Genomic DNA, 23,054 nt, shown 5'->3' on the forward strand with positions numbered 1-23,054 from the left:
CTCCGAGCCGCGCACGGCATGCCGGGAAGTGTAGTCTCTGGGATTGCTCCCATCCAGTAAGATTGCCCCTTGGACGCCGATAGCTGCCGGATGCGTTCAGTCTGGCAGCGCCTGCGCGTGAGGGCGCTCTCGCCAGCGGCGCCGCTGTGGGCCCGGGCACACGCCTCAGGCAGTGCAGGGCAGCTGTGGGGAGGGTCACATGGGAGCGCGGGGATTTTCGGGTGGGTCCCTCCTCCCAATTTAAGTTTGCAAACCCGACCGTGCCAGTGAAGCGTCCTCTCGCCGCGCGCTGCTGCTAGGGATGTCAGCCGTTAACGGGCAGCCGAGCTCGGCTGGAGCAGCCAGCCCCCTTCCCCCATCCCGTTAAGGCGGTTCACTGATTACATGGGATTTCAGATCCCTAGCTGCTACCACTGATCCTGGGGGCTTCTGTCACAGGCGCTAGAGCAGGGTGCCTGTGGGACCGGCCATTGACGGGAGAGGGAGCTGTCCTCCCCCCTTGCCTTGCCTAGGGGCCTGGTGAGCCCGTTGGCTCCTGTGCTGTGGGGTATAGGAAGGGCCACCTCGAGGCCGGGATGAGAGGGGGCATGTGTGGGCACCCCATTTAGCAATTAAAATGTTGGCTGGGGCATAGAGGTTCAAGTGCTACCACAAGTCACTTATGACTCCATCCCTTTGTGCAGGCAAGGGAGGGAAAATGTACAAGAGTACTGCCCTACAAGTACATCCAAGAGCAAAATGTGCACACACCAGCAGCCACGGAGAAACCCAATATGTTGAGTTTGTTATGTTGTGTCATCCAAAGCAGTAGTAGCTTTGTATGTATATGAACCTAATTCAGGTGCTGGCTTGGCAGATCTGGATACTGAATTCTCCTGTCCACGGAGCAGACAGATACAGTACATAGATTATTTATTTATTTATTTAGTATGTGCATAGTCTTCTAAGCCAAGCAATGGCATCTTCAGTGGCATGATGCTGTTCTTCTACATCACCACTGAACCTAGCCACCAGGCATTCAAAGACAACATGTTTCATTGTCTGTGTTATGCTGCAGCTGCTCAAAGGACTTTTCCGAAGGCCACAGTGATAATGATTGGCTGCACAGAGACCTTGCTCAGTCCGGAACCTATTCAATAGGGATCACTGACAATGGGGCAGTCAAAACCAGGCAAGCAAATTGTGGGATCAGCGACGAAGGACTGGTTAGAAATTATAAAGTATCCATTGCTCTCGCCAGTGCCTTGTATTTGGTGGTGGAGTACTGTACACCATTATGGAGTCAATCGTCACACACCAAATAGGTGGATATGCAGTTATATGCCACCATGCATATCATCTCTGGCACTCTGTTCAACTCTACTCCGAGGGCTCCCAATTCTGAGCAATAATATCAGATGCGAGATTGCCACTAGCAAGATATTGGAGATAGTACACACCAACCCAAGCTTACAGCTGCACAATAACCTTTTTAAATTTCCAGCCACATACTTGCCATCACATTGCCTGTTATGGCCTCATCTGCCATGCTAGGATGTTAGAGCCAAACTTGAACAGCTTAATGGGAGTAAATCGGGGGGTCCAGATAATCTTCATCCAAGAATATTAAAGGAACTGGCACATGAACTTGCAAGTCCATTAGCAACATTTTTTAATAAATCTCTAAACTCAGGGGTTGTACCATTTGACTGGAGAATTGCTAATATAGTTCCTATTTTTAAGAAAGGGAAAAAAAGCGACCCGGGCAACTATAGGCCTGTTAATTTGACATGCAAGATCTTGGAAAAAATTTTGAAGGAGAAAGTAGTTAGAGACATTGAGGCTAATAGCAATTGGGACAAATTACAACATGGTTTTACAAAAGGTAGATCGTGCCAAACCAATCTGATCTCCTTCTTTGAGAAAGTAACAGATTTTTTAGATAAAGGAAATGCAGTGGATCTAATCTACCTCGACTTTAATAAGGCATTTGATACAGTACCACATGGGGAATTATTGGTTAAATTGGAAAAGATAGGGATTAATATGAAAGTTGAGAGGTGGATAAGCAACTGGTTAAAGGGGAGACTACAGTGGGTCATACTGAAAGGTGAACTGTCAGGTTGGAGGAAGGTTACTAGCGGAGTTCCTCAGGGATCAGTTTTGGGGCCAATTTTATTTAATCTTTTTATTGCTGACCTTGGCACCAAAAGTGGAAGTCTCCTGATAAAATTTGCAGATGACACAAAGTTGGGAGCTACTGCCAATTCAGAAAAGGATCGGGATATCATACAGGAAGATCTGGATGATCTTGTAAATTGGAATGATAGCAATAGGATGAAATTTGATAGTGAGAAGTGTACGGTTATGCATTTAGGGATTAATAACAAGAATTTTAGTTATAAGCTGGGGACACATCAGTTGGAAGTAACGGAGGAGGAGAAGGACCTCAGAGTCCTGGTTGATTATAGGATGACTATGAGCTGCCATTGTGACATGGCCATGAAAAAGGCTAATACGGTCTTGGGATGTATTAGGCGAGGTATTTCCAGTAGGGATAAGGAGGTGTTAGTGCCATTATACAAGGCATTGGTGAGACCCCATTTGGAATACTGTGTGCAATTCTGGTCTCCCATGTTTAAGAAGGATGAATTCAAACTGGAACAGGTACAAAGAAGGGCCACTAGGATGATCCGAGGGATGGAAAACCTGTCTTATGAAAGGAGACTCACGGAGCTTGGCTTGTTTACCTTAACCAAAAGAAGGCTGAAGGGGGGACATGATTGCACTCTTTAAATATATTAGAGGGATAAATACCAGGGAGGGAGAGGAATTATTTAAGCTTAATACCAATGTGGATACAAGAACAAATGTACAGGCAGTCCCCGGGTTACGTACAAGATAGGGACTATAGGTTTGTTCTTAAGTTGAATTTCTATGTAAGTCGGAACTGGCCCCAGATTCAGCCGCTGCTGCCGAAACTGACCAGGGGCTAACTACAGGAAGCTGGAGGCAGAATTGCTCTGCCCCCAGCTTCCTGGAATCAGCCACTGATCAGTTTCAACAGCGGCTGAATCTCGAGCCTGGGACAGAACAGCTGGGCTGCCAGGTAGGTCCCTGCAGGACCAACCCGGCAGCACCCCAGCTGCTCTACCCCAGGGTCCACAACAAAAGCCTGGTCTGCTGGGGGGGGCGCACTAGCTGCGCCCCCCCCAGCAGACCAGGGACACAGGGAGCAAAGCCGCAGTGGTGGCGGGGTGCCGCGCCTCTGAGGCTTTGCTCTGGCAAAGCCTCAGAGGCGCGGGACCCCGCCGCCGCCGCGGCTTTGCTCCCGGTGTCCCTGGTCTGCTGGAGACAGTCCCCAGCAGACCAGGGACACCCGGAGCAAAGCTGGGGAGGCGCGGGACTCCGCCGCCACTGCGGCTTTGCTCCCGGTGTCCCTGGTCTGCTGGAGACGGTCCCCAGCAGACCAGAGGCACCCGGAGCAGCTTTTCTCGCCCCGGAGGTCGAGGTGGCAGGACCGCTGTGCTCTGGGCGGTCCCGCTGCCTGCGAGCTCCGGGGCGAGAAAGCCCCGTTCGTAAGTGCAGAAAGTCGGATCCGCGTAACTCGGGGACTGCCTGTATATAAGCTGGCTAGTAGGAAGTTTAGATTTGAGATTAGACGAAGGTTTCTAACCATTAGAGGAGTGAGGTTCTGGAACGGCCTTCCAAGGGAAGTAGTGGGGGCAAAAGATCTATCTGGTTTCAAGATTAAACTAGATGGGTTTATGAAGGGGATGGTTTGATGAGATAACATGATCTTGGTAACTAATTGACCATTCATTATCAGTAGGAAATAGGTCAATGGAGGGATGATAGGAGTTACTACTATAGAGAACTTTCTGGGTGTCTGGCTGGTGAGTCTTGCCCACATGCTCAGGGTTTAGCTGATCACCATATTTGGGGCCGGGAAGGAATTTTCCTCCAGGGTAGATTGGCAGAGACCCTGGAGGTTTTTCGCCTTCCTCTGTAGCATGGGGTACAGATCACAGCTGGAGGATTCTCTGCATCTTGGGGTCTTCAAAGTATTTGAAGGCTTCAATATCTGAGATATAGGCGAGAGGATTATTCTAGGAGGGGTGGGTGAGATTCTGTGGCCTGCACTGTGCAGGGGGTCAGACTAGATGATCATAATGGTCCCTTCTGACCTTAAAGTCTATGGCTACATCTACACTGGCGCCCTTTTCCGGAAATGCTTAAAACGGAACAGTTTTTCCGTTTTAAGTATTTCCGGAAAAGCGCGTCTACATTGGCAGGATGCTTTTCCGGAAAAGCACTTTTTCCGGAAAAGCGTCCATGCCAATGTAGACGCGCTTTTCCACAAAATGCCCCAATTGTTATTTTCGCGATCGGGGCTTTTTTGCAGAAAAGACTACTGTGCTGTCTACACTGGCCCTTTTCCGGAACAGTTTTTCTGGAAAAGGACTTTTGCCCGAACGGGAGCTGCATAGTTTTTCCGGAAAAACAATGACGATTTTACATTAGATCATCATTGCTTTTCCGGAAAAGCAAGCGGCCAGTGTAGACAGCTTGCAGCTTATTCTGGAAAAGCGGCTGCTTTTCCAGAATAAGTCGCCCAGTGTAGACACAGCCTATGAGTCTATAAAACAATTAAAAAAATAAGGAAAAATGGGAAAGTTTAAAGGAAAAGATATAACCCCACACTGTGGCACCGGGACATCACAAACAGAGTCTCTGGAATATAAGGACAGTTCACAGTCTGTTCCTCATAGGTCCCAGGCCTCCTTCCCAGGCCCTGGCTATGCTGCTGGGAAGCTGCGCGTGGGACACTTAGGGTACGTCTAGACTACCAGGCATAGGAAAATGAAGCGGCGATTTAAATAACCGCCGCTTCATTTAAATTTACATGGCTGCCGCGCTGAGCCGACAAACAGCTGATCAGCTGTTTGTCAGCTCAGCGCGATAGACTGGACGCGCGGGTGTCAACATCAAAGGTATTTGTCGACCACCCAGGAATACCTCATCCCAGGAGGCATACCTGGGTGGTCGACAAATGACTTTGATGTTGACACCCGCGCGTCCAGACTACCGCGCTGAGCCGACAAACTGCTGATCAGCTGTTTGTCGGCTCAGCGCGGCAGCCATGTAAATTTAAATGAAGCGGCAATTATTTAAATCGCCGCTTCATTTTCCTATGCCTAGTAGCCTAATCTACATGCCTCTGGCGACAGAGGCATGTAGTCTAGACGTACCCTTACTCTGGTAGTGGTCACACACCTTCAGGTTCTGGGTGGCAGGACCCTTCTCCCCAATATCAGCCCCCCATTTGGGGTTATGATCCCCCTCCAAGTCTGGCCTGCAAGGCCTTCTGGCTGGTGGCATCTCCCTATCCTCTGCTGCTGCCCAGAGCTTCCCCTTCTCTCTAGCTGCCCACTGCACCTATCTCCACTCTCTGCCTCCAGCTCTCAGGCTCCTTTCCTGGTCCCTCTGGCTCCATGGTTGCAGCTCTCCTCCCATCAGGGATCTGCTCTTCAGCTCAGCCCAGGACACAACTCAGTGTGACCCAGGAAAATCCAAGTCACACAGGGGACAGGATTCCTCCCTGCCTCCTTCCCAACCTGCTGACTCCTTCATTAGCCTGTCTACTCTGTTAGTCAGGCTGACTTGGAGCACTGGTCTCTTCCCATTGTTCATGGGGACTTAGTCTCAGGACCCTGATTTTTCATGGACTCTTCCCCTTTTGCTACTGGGGCTAGCCAGCCAAAAAAAACCCTGAGTTTTAGTAAGGGGCCAATAGTTTCCTTACACTTACCCCTTAGAATACTTTATCTAGGAGAGTACTGTTAGCCCTATTTTACAGGTGTGGAACAGAAGGAAGAGAGTGAAATGACTTGCCTAAGGTCACTTAGTAAGGCAACAGCAGAGTCCTGAATAGAATTGACTAATATTTAAACAGGATGCAGTCTTGCCCTGCCTCCCAGTCACCCCTTCCACCAAGCCCCACACCTTCCTGCCTCTGTTCTGCCTCCTTCCACTCCCTTCCCCCAAGCCCCTTCCCCTCCCCTTCCCTGAGTGATACAAGCCAGGGAATTACCAAGGGGTGGCAGCAGGGGTCAGACCCCTCTGTACTCACCATGGCAACAGGAGCAACAGTGACCCGGCAGCCTGCTCTGCTCTGCCCTGCCCTACCACCCATCTCTCAGGCCACTGCACTCCACTTGCCACCACCACAGTGAATTAGAGGACAGCCAGCAGCAGAGAAGAGCAAGTTGGCAGGTTGCTCTGGACCTCCAGCTCCCACTGCCACACTGAGAGCCTGACCCCAGTTATCTTTCTGGGCTGCCCTGGGCTCCGTGGGTCCCATCCATAAGAGGGTTGACATGGCTGCCACAGGTGTCCCCAAAGCATGGGGATTGGGGCAGCCACACTGAAACATCCTATGGACAGCTCTGGCTGGCATTTAGCAAATGACAAAGCAAACCTCAGAAAGTTACATAGTAAAGACCAAATGAACTCAGTGGCTAAGAAGTTATTGATCTTTTAGATCTAAGAAACTGACTTGCCTGTAGGTTTTTTTTTTTGGTGGGGGCGTGGAGAAGGTATATCTGTTTCTCTGGCTTGCCTCCTGCAGAGAAATCACTGGGTATACCCCATCAGTACTGCCCATTACACAGTGTAGGTTATTGTATTACAACTCCCATAATGTGCTCTTATCTTTCTGTACACAAAACTGATGGCTCGGACTACAATTCCCTGCATGCAATGCTCCCTCGCTGGTGTATTTCATTCTGTCTGTGATCGGCTGAGAGTCATTAGACTGGAAGGGCGGGCAAACAGCAGCAGTAATGCTAAACTGCTTGGTGACTGTGCTGGGAATATGCACCTGTGTTCTCCTTCTCCTATTCATGGCAGCTCCCTACATCAGGTCTGTATTAAATGATTGACTAGCTAGTGTGTAAATCCTTTCAAAAGCATATACCTTTTTATTTTTACTAAATGGGGATGCAACAAGTGCATTGTTGGTAGAGAAAGCAGATCAGTTTATTCATTATTGGCACTTAGAGAAAGATCAGGTAATATGCTAGATAATAAATGTAAGCATCAAATTTCGAAGGAAAAGGCTCCAGGGTTCTGAGAACCTGGGTTTACATTATCACGTTACCTATGAGTTGGAAAACCTCTCCATTCCTCTTTATAATGAAGCAGACTTAACATGCAATTAAAGCGGGGAACTAGCAGCCAGCTAAGCTATATTTGGTTTGAACTCTGTTTTCCCTGTCCCTTTGTTTGAGTCCTGGGCAAGTCTCTCTGTGCCTCAATTTCCCCATCTGTAAAATGGAGCTAATATCTAACATACCAAGTTGTTCAGAGGTTTAGTACCTTAATGTCTGTATAGCATTTGAAAGGTATAAAAATGCTGCATAAAAATAGTATGACCATAAATGCTTAGGTTAGAGGATTAAGTAAAAGAAGACAGTTTTTTTGCTTCCAGTAAAATATAATGGGTTGTTTGCTTTTGGAAAGGGAGTGGCAGAGGTGTTTTTTTTTTTTTTATTTCACCAAGTTAAAATGTTAGACTAACCATGAACCCTGTATCTAGGAAATAGCAGGAGGCAATTCTGCATTCATGCCTGAGCCAGGACTGAATTGAGACTTACTGAATATTTCTAGCTCCAATTTTTATCATTCTCTGAACCAATTCTCAGGTTAAAATAATGTCTTGTAGTGTTGGCAATAAAATTACTATATTTCACTCTTAAATTGACCCCAAGAAGCCGCTTTAAATGCTTTGTAAACTTTCTATAATTGCCTTTTCATTGTCTTTCAGCTCTTTAAAGTTGATGTAAGGTGGCATCTTACTTTAGGAAATAATGAAGTTTCAGAAATAATTGTCAATCCATAAAACTGTGATTGAAGAAGGCAAAATTTCCCCTTGATGTAACCACATTGACTTAGTTGGAGTTGTGCTTTGGATATCTGGCTTAGTGCTTTGGTCATTTAAAAATCAATAGTATGATGGGAGGCTTTTTATGCACCTCACACTTTTAAATTTATTTAGTGTTGGTGCATTAGATTAGTTCAGATGGTCTAGGTGAAAGGAAGATCATTGTATGATCTAAGAGAACCAATATCAATAGCCAATAGGGTAACTCTCCCCCCCCACTTTTGTAACAATTTGACAGTTAACACTTAGTAGTGAGAGTTTAGAACATTCAGTATAGAAGCTACTTGCTGTGTTTGCCATTGCTCAAGGCAACTTCTGGCAGGGAACGTGCCTGCTCGTAGATACCTGGGCCATAGGCCAGGGTGGAAAAGAAGAGCAGTATGTTGGTTAATGCAGAAGCCCAGGTGAGGATCTGTAACAGAAGCAGTGTGCTAGAGCATCTGAGGTAGGATTTAGGGAAAAGGTACATTTGTTAGTTCATGAGACAAGGGATGGGAGAAGGGACTTGGCTGCTGCCTCTGGGTTGCTCCTGGGCTGTGTATAGTGCCTCTCTGTCCTGGGGCTCAGCACCATATTCCCTTGTTATGTGGTGCTCATAGCAAACCCTCAGCTGTGTATATACAAACATTGTGGTCTCCAGACCTACTGCACGCAGCATGGCAGGGAACACTTAAGGTCTATGCCCCCAACTAAATAAAGGATGCTCTGGGCTAGGTGGCAGTAGTATCAGGGCTTACATCCTCTTTGGGCTGCAGCCACTGGAGACCAGGGCTCAAGACCCATCTGTTAGTCCATTACATACCAAAATGTTTATAGCAGAATGGGCAGCTTGTAATACTGTCCACCTTAGGGTGCTGAGGTTTGGGAGATGAATGGCAATCTACATCAGTGGCTGTAGTGACCTCTAAGAAGAGTGAGCATTAACTGGCACCATGGGAGGTGTGATATTATCTGATTGATGTATGACCATATATATCACAGTTGCTACTACTGTTCTATATTTGCAACAAGTCTTATATAAAATGTGGCATGTAAGATGTCTGTAAAAAGGTTATAACTTGCTGAATATGGCTATGCTATTTGTATGCCTGTATCATTTTTGTATCTGAAGTTATGAGTATATAACTATAGAGTTATGGCTCTATATCTGTATTTCAAATGTTTGCTGCTGGGGTAATGCCCAAAAGGTAGTTAACCAGCACATCTTGAAGGGACTGGTCAAATTAAGTGGCTCATCAAGGGATGCTTAAGTCACAGTGGACCATGGGAGATATGAAGGGACTTTTCTGTGGATGCTCCATATGAAGCATAGGTAATGGCCGCTGCTGTGACTAAGCAAAGCTATGCAGGGACATTTGACTTGTCCATGTGACTCCAAACACACTCTTGCTACTGTAACTTTCTACAGAAAGAACACTGGGAGTCCCTCCATGTGGCAGAAGCTATAAAAGGCCCCAGAAACACCTCCATTTTGCCTCTTTCCTGCTCAAGGCTATGGACTTACACTAATGGGAGCATTCTGGCCAAAGGACTGAGGAACTTCCAAAGATTTGGAAGCAACCAGTGACTTGACTCAAGCCAGCAGTTTATTCCATCACTGCTTCAAGTCTGATCCAAGAACTTTGCAATTATTAGTTTTAACTGGTTAAAAGAATCAAAACATATCTCTCTACCTACCTACCTTTAGATACTAAAGGATTGGCAATAGTGTTATTTATTTATTTATTTGGGTTTTTTTTTTTTTTTTTTTTTTTTTTTTGGTTTTGGATCAGATCTGGTTGTATATTGACCTGGGTGTGTGGCTGATCCTTTGGGATCAGAAGAACCTGTTATTTGATAAGACTGGTTTTAAAGAACCATTCTTCTTTCAATCCAATGTTTGTTTGGGTGATAGAACATCTGGAATGCATCAGGATACTACTTTTCTGACTTTTTGTTAGCCAATGTGGTGAAACAAAAGTTTACTTTTGTTGCTAGTTTGGTGATTATTTGCCCATGAGATATACCAGTTTGGGGGTATATTTGCCTGGTTTCATAGTAGTTTCACCTAAATTTGGTATTCTCAATTGTGACCCCATGACGACAGGGTTGTGGGGGAATATAAGAAAACAGGAACCTGGAACTACCAGTTTTTACAAATGTGCCCATGTCTTTCTCTTTCTAATTGTTCTGAACCCACTAATGAGATGGCTGGATCAGAGCGAGCAAGCAAGCAGGACTGCACAACACAGAATGCCAAGCCCCAAAACTGAGCCAGATAACCAGAAAAATATAGTTGTGAATCCCTAATAGCACCTCTTTTTGTCCTCTTTTCTAGGAGGTATGTGGCAGGAGGAGTGTGTAAGTCAACAGCTAAGCTGAATGGGAAAGTAGTGGTGATCACCGGGGCCAATACAGGCATTGGAAAGGAGACTGCCAGAGATCTTGCACAAAGAGGCAAGTCACCTTTCTTCCCTCCACCTCTGAAAGTCCTTATGTAATTTGGATCTTCATTAGATATTGTTTTCTTCTCTGGAGCTGGGAGGGGGATTATCTTTTACAGCCCCATCTATACTGCAACTATAATTGAGTTTGGAGACCTGGTTACACGTGGCTGTCCTCTGACCCAGTATAACACAGCTAAAAGTTGTAATGGAGCTGGGATCCAACCATGTCCTAGGAGCTAAGTTAGAACCCTGGAGAGCCCAGAGCTTTAACACGGAAGCATAGGGTTAAAAGGGACCACACAAGTCATCTAGTCTAACCTCCTGCCAAGATGCAGGATTTGTTGTATGTATATTATGGTTATACATCCTGCTGCCACACAAACTTTAACAATGCTAGAAGCAGGCCCCATGACTTGAGAATAGATTTACAGTATGAGAGCCTTATAGCTTCTAGTTTGGGATGGGCAATAATTTTTTGCCAGTGACCACTTCAGAAATTTTTGAAGTGGCCTCAAGCAGAAGGGGTGGGGCCTCAAGTGGAGAGGGCAGGGCCAGGATACTCCCGTTTTCCCACCTACAGACATGATTGGTCTGTGGGTGGAGGAGCACCTTTGTCCCCATTTTTCCCCCCTCCAAGGTTCCCCCTACGTATCCATGCTTCTGGCGGTGGGAGGAGACTTTGTGTGCTCTCTGTTCTGCCCCCAGACCAATCAGGGCTTCGGGGCGGGGAAGCACACAAAGCCTCCTCCTGCCTTGCCAGGAGCTGCATGCTCCAGGCAGGGCAGAGGAAACATCATGTCCTAATTGGCCTGAGGGCAGGGGAGCGGCAGGGCCTCCACGGAGCAGATCAACCTGCCTGGCAGGCCACATCTGGCCCATGGAGACCCTTTTGCCCACCCCTGTTCTAGATACACTTTTAAAACTTCATCCTGAACACTGCTGTTTTCATTAGACCCCCATCTACATGAGGCTGGGAAAAAACTTACTTTCATTGGTGTGTGTCTTTGTTACAACATGGTTCAGGTTAGCTAGGTTTTTGGACAGCTGCTATGAAGGGTGCTAAATTACATTCAGAATCATTGTAGAAACAGTATCTTAGGCAAGGCCACCTCGGTTCAGGAGTGGTCCATTCAAACCTTGGCCACTGTGCTGAGACTACCAGTGTAGGAATCTGGTAGGACTGAAGTGCTGAATTTGTGCAGTGGATGTCTGGTCCACAGTGAAAGGCTGATTGTCCCACAACTAGTTCCCTGACTTACCCACTTATTGCTCAGATTTATTTATAACCTTTTGGGGAGCCATCAATCTGTCTGTCCTGGCTCCCCACTACTCATGTCCATGTTTCTGTCATCCTTTCCACCTTGCAGGTGCCAGGGTGATCATTGCCTGCAGAGACATGGCAAAGGGGGAAGCAGCAGCCTCTGAGATCCGAGCCGAGACAGGAAACCAACAAGTAATTGTGAAGAAGCTGGATCTGGCTGAAACCAAGTCTATCCGACAGTTTGCTGAGAGCTTCCTAGAAGGTATGACTCCAGATGCTGTCTCATTTACTGTTAGGTGAGGGTAATTGCTGGGCTCCAGGCAGGGCCTGATTAAGACCTATAGAGGCCCTAAGCACTGAAAAGATTATGGTGCTCCCCATATGTAATTCAAAATAAAAACAATACTATACCGTACAATTTATTTATTTTTTTGTGCCCCTTGCTTTGCTGGTGCCCTAAGAATGTGCCTAGTCTGCCTATTGGGTAATCCAGCCCTGGCTCCAGGGCAGTTGCCCTCTTTGTCTCCCCCTCCCCATTGATGGGCCTGGAATCCCCAGAGACTGCAGAGATTTTTTTTTTTTTTTATATTTTGGAGGGAAAAGACAGCCGCAGTCAGCTCAAGTTCTCTGGCTGATCTATGCCAGGCTGGTGCTGGAAGGTTGTTGTGGGATCCCTGTTTAATGTTTCATCCCATCTCTTGTTCCTTGCAGAAGAGAAGGCGCTACACATCCTCATTAACAATGCTGGTGTCATGCTGTGCCCTTACTCCAAGACGGCTGATGGCTTTGAGATGCATCTGGGAGTCAATCACCTTGGTAAGGGTCTGATGGTTGGATGTGGCAGGCAGAGCCAGCTGCAATCTTGGTGGCAAAAATCCCAGGCTGAGATTTTGCATCCAGAACTCCTCCTGTCTAGCCCCCAAGAATGTAATTGAAGACTAGAGTCTTTTAAGCCTTAGTAGAAACCTAAGCTGTTTTGGGAAGATCCTAAATTTCTTGAGGAGCAATGCAGGAGAAGCTTGCCCTCTCAGCCCAGAGAGTGCCTATTTTGAGGGTATACAGCAAATGGGAGTTCCGTCTCCTGCAACCTTTTGGCAGTTCCAGCTCTTTGAGCACCCAGAAGTAAAGGCCACTTATTAAATTTTGGGCCCTGACATGTCTCTGCCTCATGTCTCGCATCTGTGAAATGGGCGAATAGTGAGGAGCCTCAGTACCCGGTCTGAAGTGCTTTGGGAGTCTAGGATGGAAGGCACATCTGAAAGGCAAAGTAAAACAAATCCCCATCTCCCTAGGTCACTTCCTCTTGACCTTCCTGCTTCTGGAGCGCCTGAAGCAGTCAGCTCCAGCCCGCATAGTAAACGTGTCCTCGCTGGCTCATCATGGAGGCAGGATCCGCTTCCATGACCTCCAGGGTGAGAAGTGCTACAACAAGGGTCTTGCGTACTGTCACAGTAAATTGGCTAATGTACTCTTCACCCGGGAGCTGGCTAGACGCCTGAAAGGTGAGTCTGAGAGGGAAGTAGACTGAATATCAGCTGTGGTATAATCAGATCCCTTGAGCTCCAGAGGATGGCATTCAAGATGGTGCTGGAAAGTGGCTGCACTTATGTGCACAAATTAAGATGTTCAAGGTGGAATAAGGAAACTACTTTATGGAAGTCCCTGGCAAGTGTTCAGGGTGGGTGGGAGCAGACTAGGTCAATCCCCAGTGAGCAAGGGTTGGCCATGTCCCTACTCCTGGGGCTAGAGGGAAGGAGTGAGCTGACCTTACTCAGAGGAATGGGTTTCATTGTTTTCAGTGCTTGTTAGAAAGCAAATCTGCAACCACCACCGAATGAGCAGCTTTTGTACTAACAAAGCAGCAATTATGAGTCATGGACTGCTACTGAAAAAGGCTTTTGAATACTGCTGTGCTCAGCATAGAAAGCAAAGTCCAGAGTGGAAAGCTGAGACTTGCCCTGTTGAGACTCAAAGTCTGAAAAATAGAGATTAGGTCTCTTGTCTAGAGTTCCAGTACTAGAGTAAGCCAGGAGGAGCTTGTCCTTTACAAAGCACTGAGCAAGCCTCTTAGCTACCACCAGCAGGGGCTGCTTTCTCCTTGTCCCCTTCCTCCCCCTGCCTGCCCATAGGCTCTTATCAGCCAGCTGGCCACTGAGCTGAAGGCTCCTTCCTGCCACACTAGGGATGGAGAGAAGCCCTCTGCAGCTCCACACTGTCTTCAGGGAAAACTTGTGCCCCAACAGAAGATTGGGGGACAGAGAAGCCATAGGGGGGTACAAGGGGATCCTGAACCTCAGCAGAAGCCATGCTGAGGTGGGAGGCAGAGGGAAGCCAAGCCCCAGCAGAAGTCACACATGGGAAGACATGGGTGGGTGAGGGACACTCTGAGCCCCAGGAGAAGCCACTGGGTGGGGGAAACCCTGAGCCCCAGCAGAAGCAGGTTGAGATGGAGGGGGCAGTGTAGCCTCAGGTAGTTTACATAGGGCCCCATAAATTGTAAGGACAGCCTTGTCTGCACCTCAATCTTTGTTACACTAACATTTTAGATACCTTGATAAAACAGGTTAACTCTTTCCTTCTAAGAAAGCTCTAGTGCATGTAGACAGGGTCTAATTTGATGCATGTCCCTTGTTGTACCACTTTCCGTAGGCACTGGTGTCACTGCAAACTCTCTGCATCCTGGATCTGTTCATTCTGAATTGATCCGGCACTCGATTCTAATGACTCTGTTATGGAAGACATTTTCCTTCTTCTTGAAGACTCCACGAGAAGGAGCCCAAACCAGTATATACTGTGCAGTGGCTGAGGAGCTGGAGTCCGTGACTGGGCAGTATTTCAGGTGGGCAGAAGTCCTTGTTCTGTTGGGTTGGGGTAGAAGGATGTAACCCAGATGTCTTTGGGTATGGGGATAAGCAGGAGAAGAGCTGTCAGTAGAATGAACAGAGAAATGTGACATAATCCACCCTCTACTTAAAGGGAGTAATTCATGCACTGGCTGATATATCACTGCCCAGTTCGCTAATCTTTTTCTGAAAGGGAACTGTATTGAGGTTTACACTAGGGATGTTAAAATGTGTTTAAGTAAATGTGTAACGGCTGAAAATTTCAGCAGTGAAATGGTTACATGCAGGGGGGCAGGCAGTTTCCCGGGAGCTGGTGCATGTAGGAAGCTGGCTTTTAAGCTGGCTCCCTGTGTTTACCAGGAGCCTGTGTGTAACTGTGAAGGTTAACCGTTGAGCCTGCATACATGGTTACACTTTCATATCCCTAGTTTACATAGACTTGAAGGGAGAAGTGTTAAAAATGTGAATTGGAAAGGTGGTGTTCATGGAAGGGGACACCAAGTCATAATTCACAGAAATCCTTTACTTGTGCAGTGATTTAGATTATACCTAGTCCTGTAGCTTTTGAGTGGGCTCATGCCTAAAGAGCAAGATGGGCATCACCAGGGCTAGACAAACCGCTGTTTCTACTTGCCCGTGATGAGTAGATTTCAGCTGGTCGCTCCGTGAGCCATTCATGCACACAGCACCAGTCGGGCACATGTACAGTGCGGGGCTGGCGAGTAGCTCTTGCCGCACTTTGTCGAGCCCTGGGCATCAGACTGTGGATTCCTTTCTTTCTTTGCCAGACTTGGTCTGAACTTGGGAAGTCACCCAACTTCTCTGGCTCTAATCAACTCTGCTGAATTCAGCTGAGTGACATCAGGGATAAATTTGAATCTCTTTGCAGTTTTCCCCATCTGCAAAAGGATGATAGCACCTGAATTTAAGGGCTTGGGAGGTCCTCAGATTGAAGGTATGAGACACATTATCTTAATAAGGCAGTAGCAAATATGCTAGGTGCTGCACAAGCAGAACTCAAGATTTTCAAAACTGTCTCAAGTTAGACACCTTCATCACTGGCCTGATTCTCCAAAGGGTGGCACATTCAAGAGCTGCAGACATTGCAAGAAGCTTCAGCAGAGGAGATTCCTGTACATTATGGCATACAATGCAGTTCTTTCTGCCCAACTGGTTCTGTAGCTCTTCTTCATTCAGTTCAGCTCCCATTTTGCTAGGTCAACTTGAAATCCGTATCTTGTGACCTGCCTAACCCTCCTCTTGCTTCTTTCAAGAACACAACCAAGTGATCATCACATGTTACTCTTGATCAGCTATATTCAGTACTGCCTTCATCCCTGTGACCACCTCACATTTGGGAATTTGATATGGAAATTACCCTTTGATTTTAGTGTGAAGGCTGTTTACATGAGAACTCCCTCCTTCAGATCTGAGACTAGAAACACAATCTTCTTGTGATTGAACTGCAGGATTATTCCAGGATATGCCTGTGTGTGTGTGTGTGTGTGTGTGATCTTTAAGTACAGAGTTTATGCCATCTTAATCTGCCTCAGCAATAGAAATAGGTCCCCTAATCCTCTCTCTAGAATGTGTGCATCTCCCAGTAGATAAAAGTAGCCTTTGTGAAGCTCAACTGTCCTGTGTGCTGGAGCATGTGAACTTATAGTGAATTTCAGTTTTATAAAAAATGCAAGCATGAACTCAATGGAAAAATAGTTAGCTAGCTGCTGAAGTATGCGCGTGCCCAGATCTACATTGGACAGTCTCTAGAATAGAGCGGTGTCCAAATCTTGTCACTTAATTGAATGTAAATTGTGAAACACTAATGTCTTAAAAGGGCTTTCATCTAAAATAAACAGTGATGAAGAAAGCAGCTAAAGCAGAAACTGATGCCCTGTAGCAAAACAGGGGGGCTGTGTCTACACTGGCATGAATTTCCAGAACTGCTTAAAACGGAATAGTATTCCGTTTTAAGTTTTTCCAGAAAAGGAGCATCTACATTGGCAGGCTGCTTTTCCGGAAAAGCCCTTTTTCCGGAAAAGCGTCCGTGGCCAATGTAGACACGCTTTTCCGGAAAAGAGCCCCGAGCGTCATTTTCGCGATCGGGGCTTTTTTCTGGAAAAGACTACTGGGCTGTCTACACTGGCCCTTTTCCAGAACAGTGTTCCAGAATAAGGACTTATGCCCGAGCGGGAGCAGAATAGTTTTTCCGTTATAGCGGCTGATTTTGTACAGTAGAGCATCGTTGCTTTTCCGGAAATTCAAGGGCCAGTGTAGACAGCTCGCAGCTTATTCCCTGGAATAAGTGGCCCAGTATAAACACAGCTGTGAAGAAAAGATACAGCTGGAGCCCACCACAGCTTCTCTTAAGCACATTTTGTGCATCTCCTGTTCATTTAGATTAGTGGGTACATCTGTGCTATAAAGGAGCGGTGCAAGTCACATGCTGGGGTCTGTATCACTGCCTGCAGTTCTGATCTTCTGGCCCCAATCCATACTAGGCTGCTTTTGCTGTTATTACTAATATGGCAAGCACGAAACAGTCCACAGCTATCCATGTCTTATCTTGTCTTTGAGTCTGATTAAGTAAATGTCACATACATTTAAGGCAATAGTAAACTGCATTTTTCCTTTAATCAAGCAGACATTAAGGGGAGATTAGCCCATCAGCATTCCTGAATGCCAATTTATTTATCTCATTCCTACAATCATAATGAGCAGGTTCTAGCATGCTTGGAAACCCTGAACAGGTCCTCAGTCTTCTGTTCTTTATTCTCCCACACCCACTAGTACATCTGCAAGCACACAATGTCTGCACCCAAGAATCTTGTTACAACAAAATGGAATGTGGTAGGATGGAAGAGCAGAAGGACAGCAGCTATTCACCAAAGGCCATATGTGTGCCATGGGAGAGAAGACATAGGTAGGGTTTTTAAAATAAAGGAATGTCTTTGATTCTGGACATTAGTGGAAAAGCTGGTCTTTCAGTGGAACTCATAGTGTATAAAATATGGAATTACCTTTTTAGTGAAATCAGTTTATAGGTATCATCTCTATGAATAGAATGTTTGTGCAGTGAGTGAAGTCCTGCTATGAAGTAGGTATCTAGGCTGCTACATTACAGCCCTCCTCCATGTTACGTTAGGTTGGAAAACCATATTCAAGCCACTGGCTCCTCAGGAGAATGTGTTGAATTTTGTTTAATCATTTGTTTGCGGGTGACATCTTCTCAGCAAGCTCTGCTAATGTTGCAGTGTATTCCCCCGCTGTTCTTCTCTACAGCCGTGTTGGAGGGGAAGAGGGGAGTGATGCTGCTCATTCTTATGTTCACCTACTTGAGGCAGCCACATTGATTATTTATATGGCCTATGCAGGTATAAGGTGCTTTACAAACATACAAAATGAAAGGTCAAGTTTCTCAGCTGCTTTCCAGATTGTGAGACTTTTTTATAGTCATGTCCTATAAAATGGCTTCAGTGAATTATGGTACTTGGACTGTAAATGTAACCTTTTATATAAACTAGACACAAGCAAGCCCATCTTGGAACTATGAGGATTAGTGTGCCTCACATTATCAGCTCTCCTTTCCACCTCTAACACTGCCTACACCAAGGCTTGCTTCTTGGGCCAGCTGCCGCCTCTCCTACTTTCATCCTGTCTCTGCCCCCCACAGTGAGCAAGGCTGCTAGTTCCCCCTTCTTCTATCTTCTTTAAATCCAGCTTGAAGAAGATAAGCCGATGGAAAGCAGCAGCATCTGGCATGTCCCTACATTTTTAACTGAGCTAAAACTATGAGGAGTCCTGTGGTACCTTAGAGATTAACGTGTTTATTAGGGCATAAGTTTTGGTGGGTGAAATCCATTCAGATGAATGGAATGTGTGAATGAATGAATTCATCTGAATGAAGTAGATTTCACCCATGAAAGCTTATGCCCTAATAAATCAGTGGCTAAGGTGCCACAAGACTTCTCATAGTACCTATCTGAAAAAACAAACACAGCTACCCTTCTGAGACTTAACTGAGTTAATGCAGTCAGGGCATTTGATGAGTCTTTTCTTTCCTATTGCAGTGACTGCCGGCCTGCCTATGTTTCCCCTCAAGGCCGGAATGATGAGCTGGCAAAGAAGCTTTGGAATGTCAGTTGCGAGCTGCTGGGCATCCAATGGGACTGATGTGGAGTCCCCTGATCTAGCGCTAGATGGGCTTGGAGTTGGATGTCCTTAAGGAGCTCTTTGCTTGAGAAGAACACAAGCTAATGTGCAGACAGCCCACTGCCTGGCACTTGCAGCTGCTCTACCATTGTTTTTTATAGAAACACCCACCCCTGAACTTCTGTAAGTGTTGTCTTGTAAAAGAAAAGGTGAGACTGCTTCCCTGCTTGCCCCTCTTTCCTACCTGGAAGTTCAGGGCAAAGTGCAGTGAGTCAGGCCTTATCCTTTCCAATTCTATAATCCACTCTTTCCCCAGTTTCCCTAGAGAAGTGGCAACTTTAGGCCAGTTACGGTTTTTTTTTTATTGCACAGCTATTTAGATATTTTGCTTTATGTTTATAGAATGATCTATACCCAGCAGTAGTAACCAGGCTGGTTAATGAGTTTTCTTCACTGACTGGTCCACTGAGTCACTTGTCCTGACTCCACTACTTGGAAGGGGACCCTAAAAACTGCAGCAGCCTCCAGATCAAAGGAACAAACTCCCAGCTTATAAGGCCCTTTTTGCCCCTAGAGCGTTAACCAAATGGGCAGCCCTCCTGATGAGTTTCACATAGCAGAAGGAATCTTAGAGGAGGATTACTAAAAGATACTTGGCCCTTTACATTTCTTCAGTGCTGAAGTCTTAAATATGTCACAATAAAAGCCACCTGTAGAAAGTTTTGGAGTTCAGAGCAGGAGAAGAGCTGTCAGTAGAATGAACAGAGAAATGTGACATAATCCACCCTCTACTTAAGCAGAGTAATTCAAGCACTGGCTGATACATCACTGCCCAGTTTGCTATCCTGACAGAAGATACTGGATTTGCAGCCATATGTACAGTATATGAAGGCAGGGCTCATCCATAATGAGACAGCAATGGCCACATTAGCAATAGAGCTGAAAAGTAAAAGTGGAAACTAGTTGTTATAGGGAAAGCTAGCCAAGGCTGGCATATGGCACAACACACTGATCACAGCTGTTGCAAAGGGCAAGTAAAGTTCCTCATTGCTGCAGCAGTGCTAACTCCAAACTCTTATCTCCCATTAGTAACTGAGCTGCTGCCTACAAGCTGCCATATTTTATAACACATGAATTTTTTACTGGAAGTATCAGATGGCTAAAATGTCAGGTCAGTCAAGGTATCACCACTTGCAGGATTGCCTTCCCCCTGCTAGAAAATCCAGACATTCATTCCTATACTCCAGGTGATCACAAGTGAATGGCATTTGCTATGCAAAGCAGATGCCTAGTTCCTGATGAGTTTTTAGCATGACCAGCTCTCTCTGGTAAGGCCTGACTGCAAGTTACCACTGTGTTACCTCCAATAATTGTTACTAAATAAAATCATTCCTGTTTTATGTTATGCCACATCTTTCTTCTCATGTACTTGAGTCATTCTTGAGTGGGTGGCAGTGGCATGCACCAGTTTCATGGGCACAACAAAGGAGTGAAATTAAATGCAATATAGGCTGCATACCAGGAAACATTTCCTCATAGTGACATGTACTAGGTTGGGGAACAAATCTTCCAACTAATTTAGATATTTAAAGTTAGATTAGACAAGGAAGACTAGAGGGTACAGAACAATTCTACAGTGGTTCCCTGGCAGGGAAATAGTTTGACAATGGCTCCTTCCTAAGAATAGATAGAGCCCCAGACTAGTAACAAACAAAAGCTAAAGAGACCACCAGAACTATGCTAGAGGTAAAGAACAAAGCAGCACATGAAAGAGGAAGTGGAACAAGTAACCTTTGCTGATAATACTTTATTTTCCTTTGTTCACTGTAAAACAGATAAATGCCTCTTAAACTACTAGTGTTCAATCCATTTTTATGCTTGGGGTTTTTAGGCCCATCATTAATTGTACTACTTGTAACAAAAGCCTTTTAGGGGCAGGGCCAAAATTCCAGTTCTAGGTTTGCTGGTAAGAAAAGGTCCTTAGAAAGTTAAGCTAAGGATGATCAAAATTGCAACAAACACTCTATAAAGTGCATAAAGTACAGTGCAAAGAAGTCAAGCAGAAAGACAGGCACAAAAATGGCTGGGCTACATGGCAGACACCATTCTTTCCTTCTATACAGTTCAAACTCCTCTCACCAATGCATACAGAATGGTAGAGACTGCATTGGTGCACACATTAGACCATTCCACTCCTATTTAATTGTAGAGTTAATATTGATCCAAACCATAAAAATGTATCACATCCAACAAGATTAGCTTACCTCTGGAGCACATTGCTAAGCCAGTTCGGTCTGGCTGAGACAATAAGAACAGCTTTTATTAGCCTTCCTAATGGGATCGCTGAGCTCTGGAGCTGGAAGATTCTGGAAGATAAGTGTTGTCATCCCTAGTTCTTAGCTCTGAGCTATTTCTAACCCCAGATCCAATGAACTAAGCATCTCCAGCAAGGAGAGCCAGTGGAATAGTGGTCATGAAACACTTAAATGAGATCAACCAAGTGCTTTTCATCTAATTGGAGGTCTATGGTCTATCAGAAGGACTCTATTTGCCTGATTAGCTTGCTTTGTAAAACAGAATTTGTTATATTACATTTCTGGAAATGAAACATCTCTAGAATTAATTTGGCTGCAAGCGAGCCAACTGACTAATATGCTGAGAGCTGTTGAAAGGAAAATTGAGGCGCCCATCTTTAAATATTAGCAGTCTACATCCATTGCACTATAAGCATGTTTGGGTTGCCAAAGTTAGCAAAAACTTTTTATAAGCACAGACTCATGTCTGCTTCTTCCATTCTCTGCTGCCTGTTTCTCCTTTCTACTTTTCCCTCTTCTCAGATTAACAGCTGCAGAGAAGCAATAGCCCAATCCAAATGCCCCCTAATAGAGTCAATTTCCCCCAGAAGTGCCTGCTGTTAAGTGAAGTAGACCAGGAGAGTGTAGCTTTTGTACTGTTTCCAGTCAGCAGCAGGCACCCGGGGAAAGAGATTCTGCATAGAAGCAACTAATACAGAGACATCATGTGAGCTAAAGAATGCCTGCTAGTCCCCAGTGTATTCCAGACAGTCTGAGCTATTTGTTCACCCCAGAAAGAGACATGTTGGGCTCCCTCTGCCCCACCAAAGTATATAACTATTCAGCCCAAAATGTTTCAGTTTGTTGGAAGGGGCAAGATTGCTTTGATAAGGACACTCATTACATGATCTAGCAGTCTCTTACTTTGCTGGGTAATTAAATTACACCATGTAAACCCTTTTATAAAAGGAAGATGTTTCCTCTATAATGCAAGGGTTATCTAGCTCAGTTTGTTTACATATAAGAGTCCTTGTGACTATCCAATGACAGCTGTATCACACCAATTTAATCTACTTAGTGGATTAAACTAGGAAAGCAAGAGGTAAAACAATTCTCTCAAACATCCTCATCCTATTTTAAAGGTTTTCCCTTTGTTTCCTTCTCATAGTGCATCCAGTTCCAATTATGTCCATCCACCAATGTCCCTATCAACAGGCAAACATTTGCCCATGATTTCAGCATAGGGACACCTGCCATATACAACTCGCTGTTGCCTTTCAAACCAAAATTAAAAAGATTCACATGTACTGTTCAGTAGTGTAAAAAACCTTAGTGGTAATTAGTATAGATCTTTAAAAAGTCACCTCAAATTCACTCCCAAATCTATAACTGAAAATGAAACTCTACTCAACCATTGCAATGATAGATTCACTATAAAATGGCTCTAAGAGAAATCAAAGATTTATGTTTCAGCCTACTCTGAGCTCAAATGGGATGGCATTTGGTCATCAACTGTACATAGCTGGGTTAAAACAAACCAATGGCAAAAGAGTTCAATACGTTTTTGAAACAGGAGAAGATAATTTCTCCATAATCCTTAGTCTGGCTTGTTCAGATTTAAAACACACAAAAGACCCTGAGGTAGTGATTATTGGTCATCAGAACACTGAATTGGCACTTTGTATGTAGTAAATTCCTTCCCTTTAGCTATAGGCGCTCTAGCAGCTCCTGCCTGCTACTTCACTATCACAGAGATCACTAAGCTGTTCTTCTCTGTGCCATATGAAGTCTTCCCTTTATGGATGCTGGTGCCTGGGAGTTATTTTCTGGTGGTCTGGGTGAGCCAGTTTTTTTTGTTTGGGCTGGTGCACTGAAAGCCACTGGACACAGATGGCCTGCACAACATCTTCTCCACTGCTCTCAGCCAGCTGCCGCACATGCTGCACCAGCTGCACAGCTCTCGTAGTCTCTTGTCTCACTGAGACCAGGTAAGCAGAACGTAGCTTGTTGCACATCAAGTAGGCTCGGATCTGAAGTAACAAAGAAAAGCAGTTGTTCGCTGCAGTCTCTTAGACTGAGTTCTGACACACAGGTATAGGAGAGCACCCAGTGGGAAATCTAATTCAGTAAGCTGTACTATTTAGAGAAGATTTG

At 45.5% G+C, this 23,054-nt stretch overlaps 2 protein-coding genes across 7 annotated transcripts in view; one reads left to right on the forward strand and one right to left on the reverse strand.

Moving 5' to 3' along the window:
- The first annotated feature begins 36 nt into the window (after window positions 1-36).
- LOC102446647 (retinol dehydrogenase 12) lies at window positions 37-20,020 on the forward strand. 2 transcript variants are annotated; one of them, XM_025179896.2, is made up of 7 exons: window positions 37-56; window positions 10,242-10,360; window positions 11,718-11,873; window positions 12,323-12,427; window positions 12,904-13,113; window positions 14,261-14,450; window positions 18,525-20,020. In XM_025179896.2, exons 3-7 carry the CDS (start codon window positions 11,747-11,749, stop codon window positions 18,625-18,627), a joined length of 735 nt encoding a protein of 244 aa, XP_025035681.2. In that variant the 5' UTR covers window positions 37-56; window positions 10,242-10,360; window positions 11,718-11,746; the 3' UTR covers window positions 18,628-20,020. The 2 variants fall into 2 exon arrangements, with proteins under 2 accessions (XP_025035681.2, XP_006113463.1); XM_006113401.4 differs by lacking the exon at window positions 37-56 and adding an exon at window positions 6,162-6,904.
- Window positions 20,021-20,393: 373 nt separating this feature from the next.
- ZFYVE26 (zinc finger FYVE-type containing 26) overlaps window positions 20,394-23,054 on the reverse strand; it is a 72,651-nt gene continuing 69,990 nt past the window's right edge. For all 5 annotated transcript variants that reach the window (XM_014568646.3, XM_014568645.3, XM_014568644.3 and 2 more), the window contains exon 42: window positions 20,394-22,930. In XM_014568646.3, the coding sequence (XP_014424132.2) occupies window positions 22,697-22,930 (234 nt within the window). In that variant the 3' untranslated portion in view covers window positions 20,394-22,696. The remainder of the gene's footprint in view (window positions 22,931-23,054) is intronic.

The sequence above is a fragment of the Pelodiscus sinensis genome, chromosome 4, assembly GCF_049634645.1.
Source record: "Pelodiscus sinensis isolate JC-2024 chromosome 4, ASM4963464v1, whole genome shotgun sequence".
Taxonomy (NCBI): Eukaryota; Metazoa; Chordata; order Testudines; family Trionychidae; genus Pelodiscus; species Pelodiscus sinensis.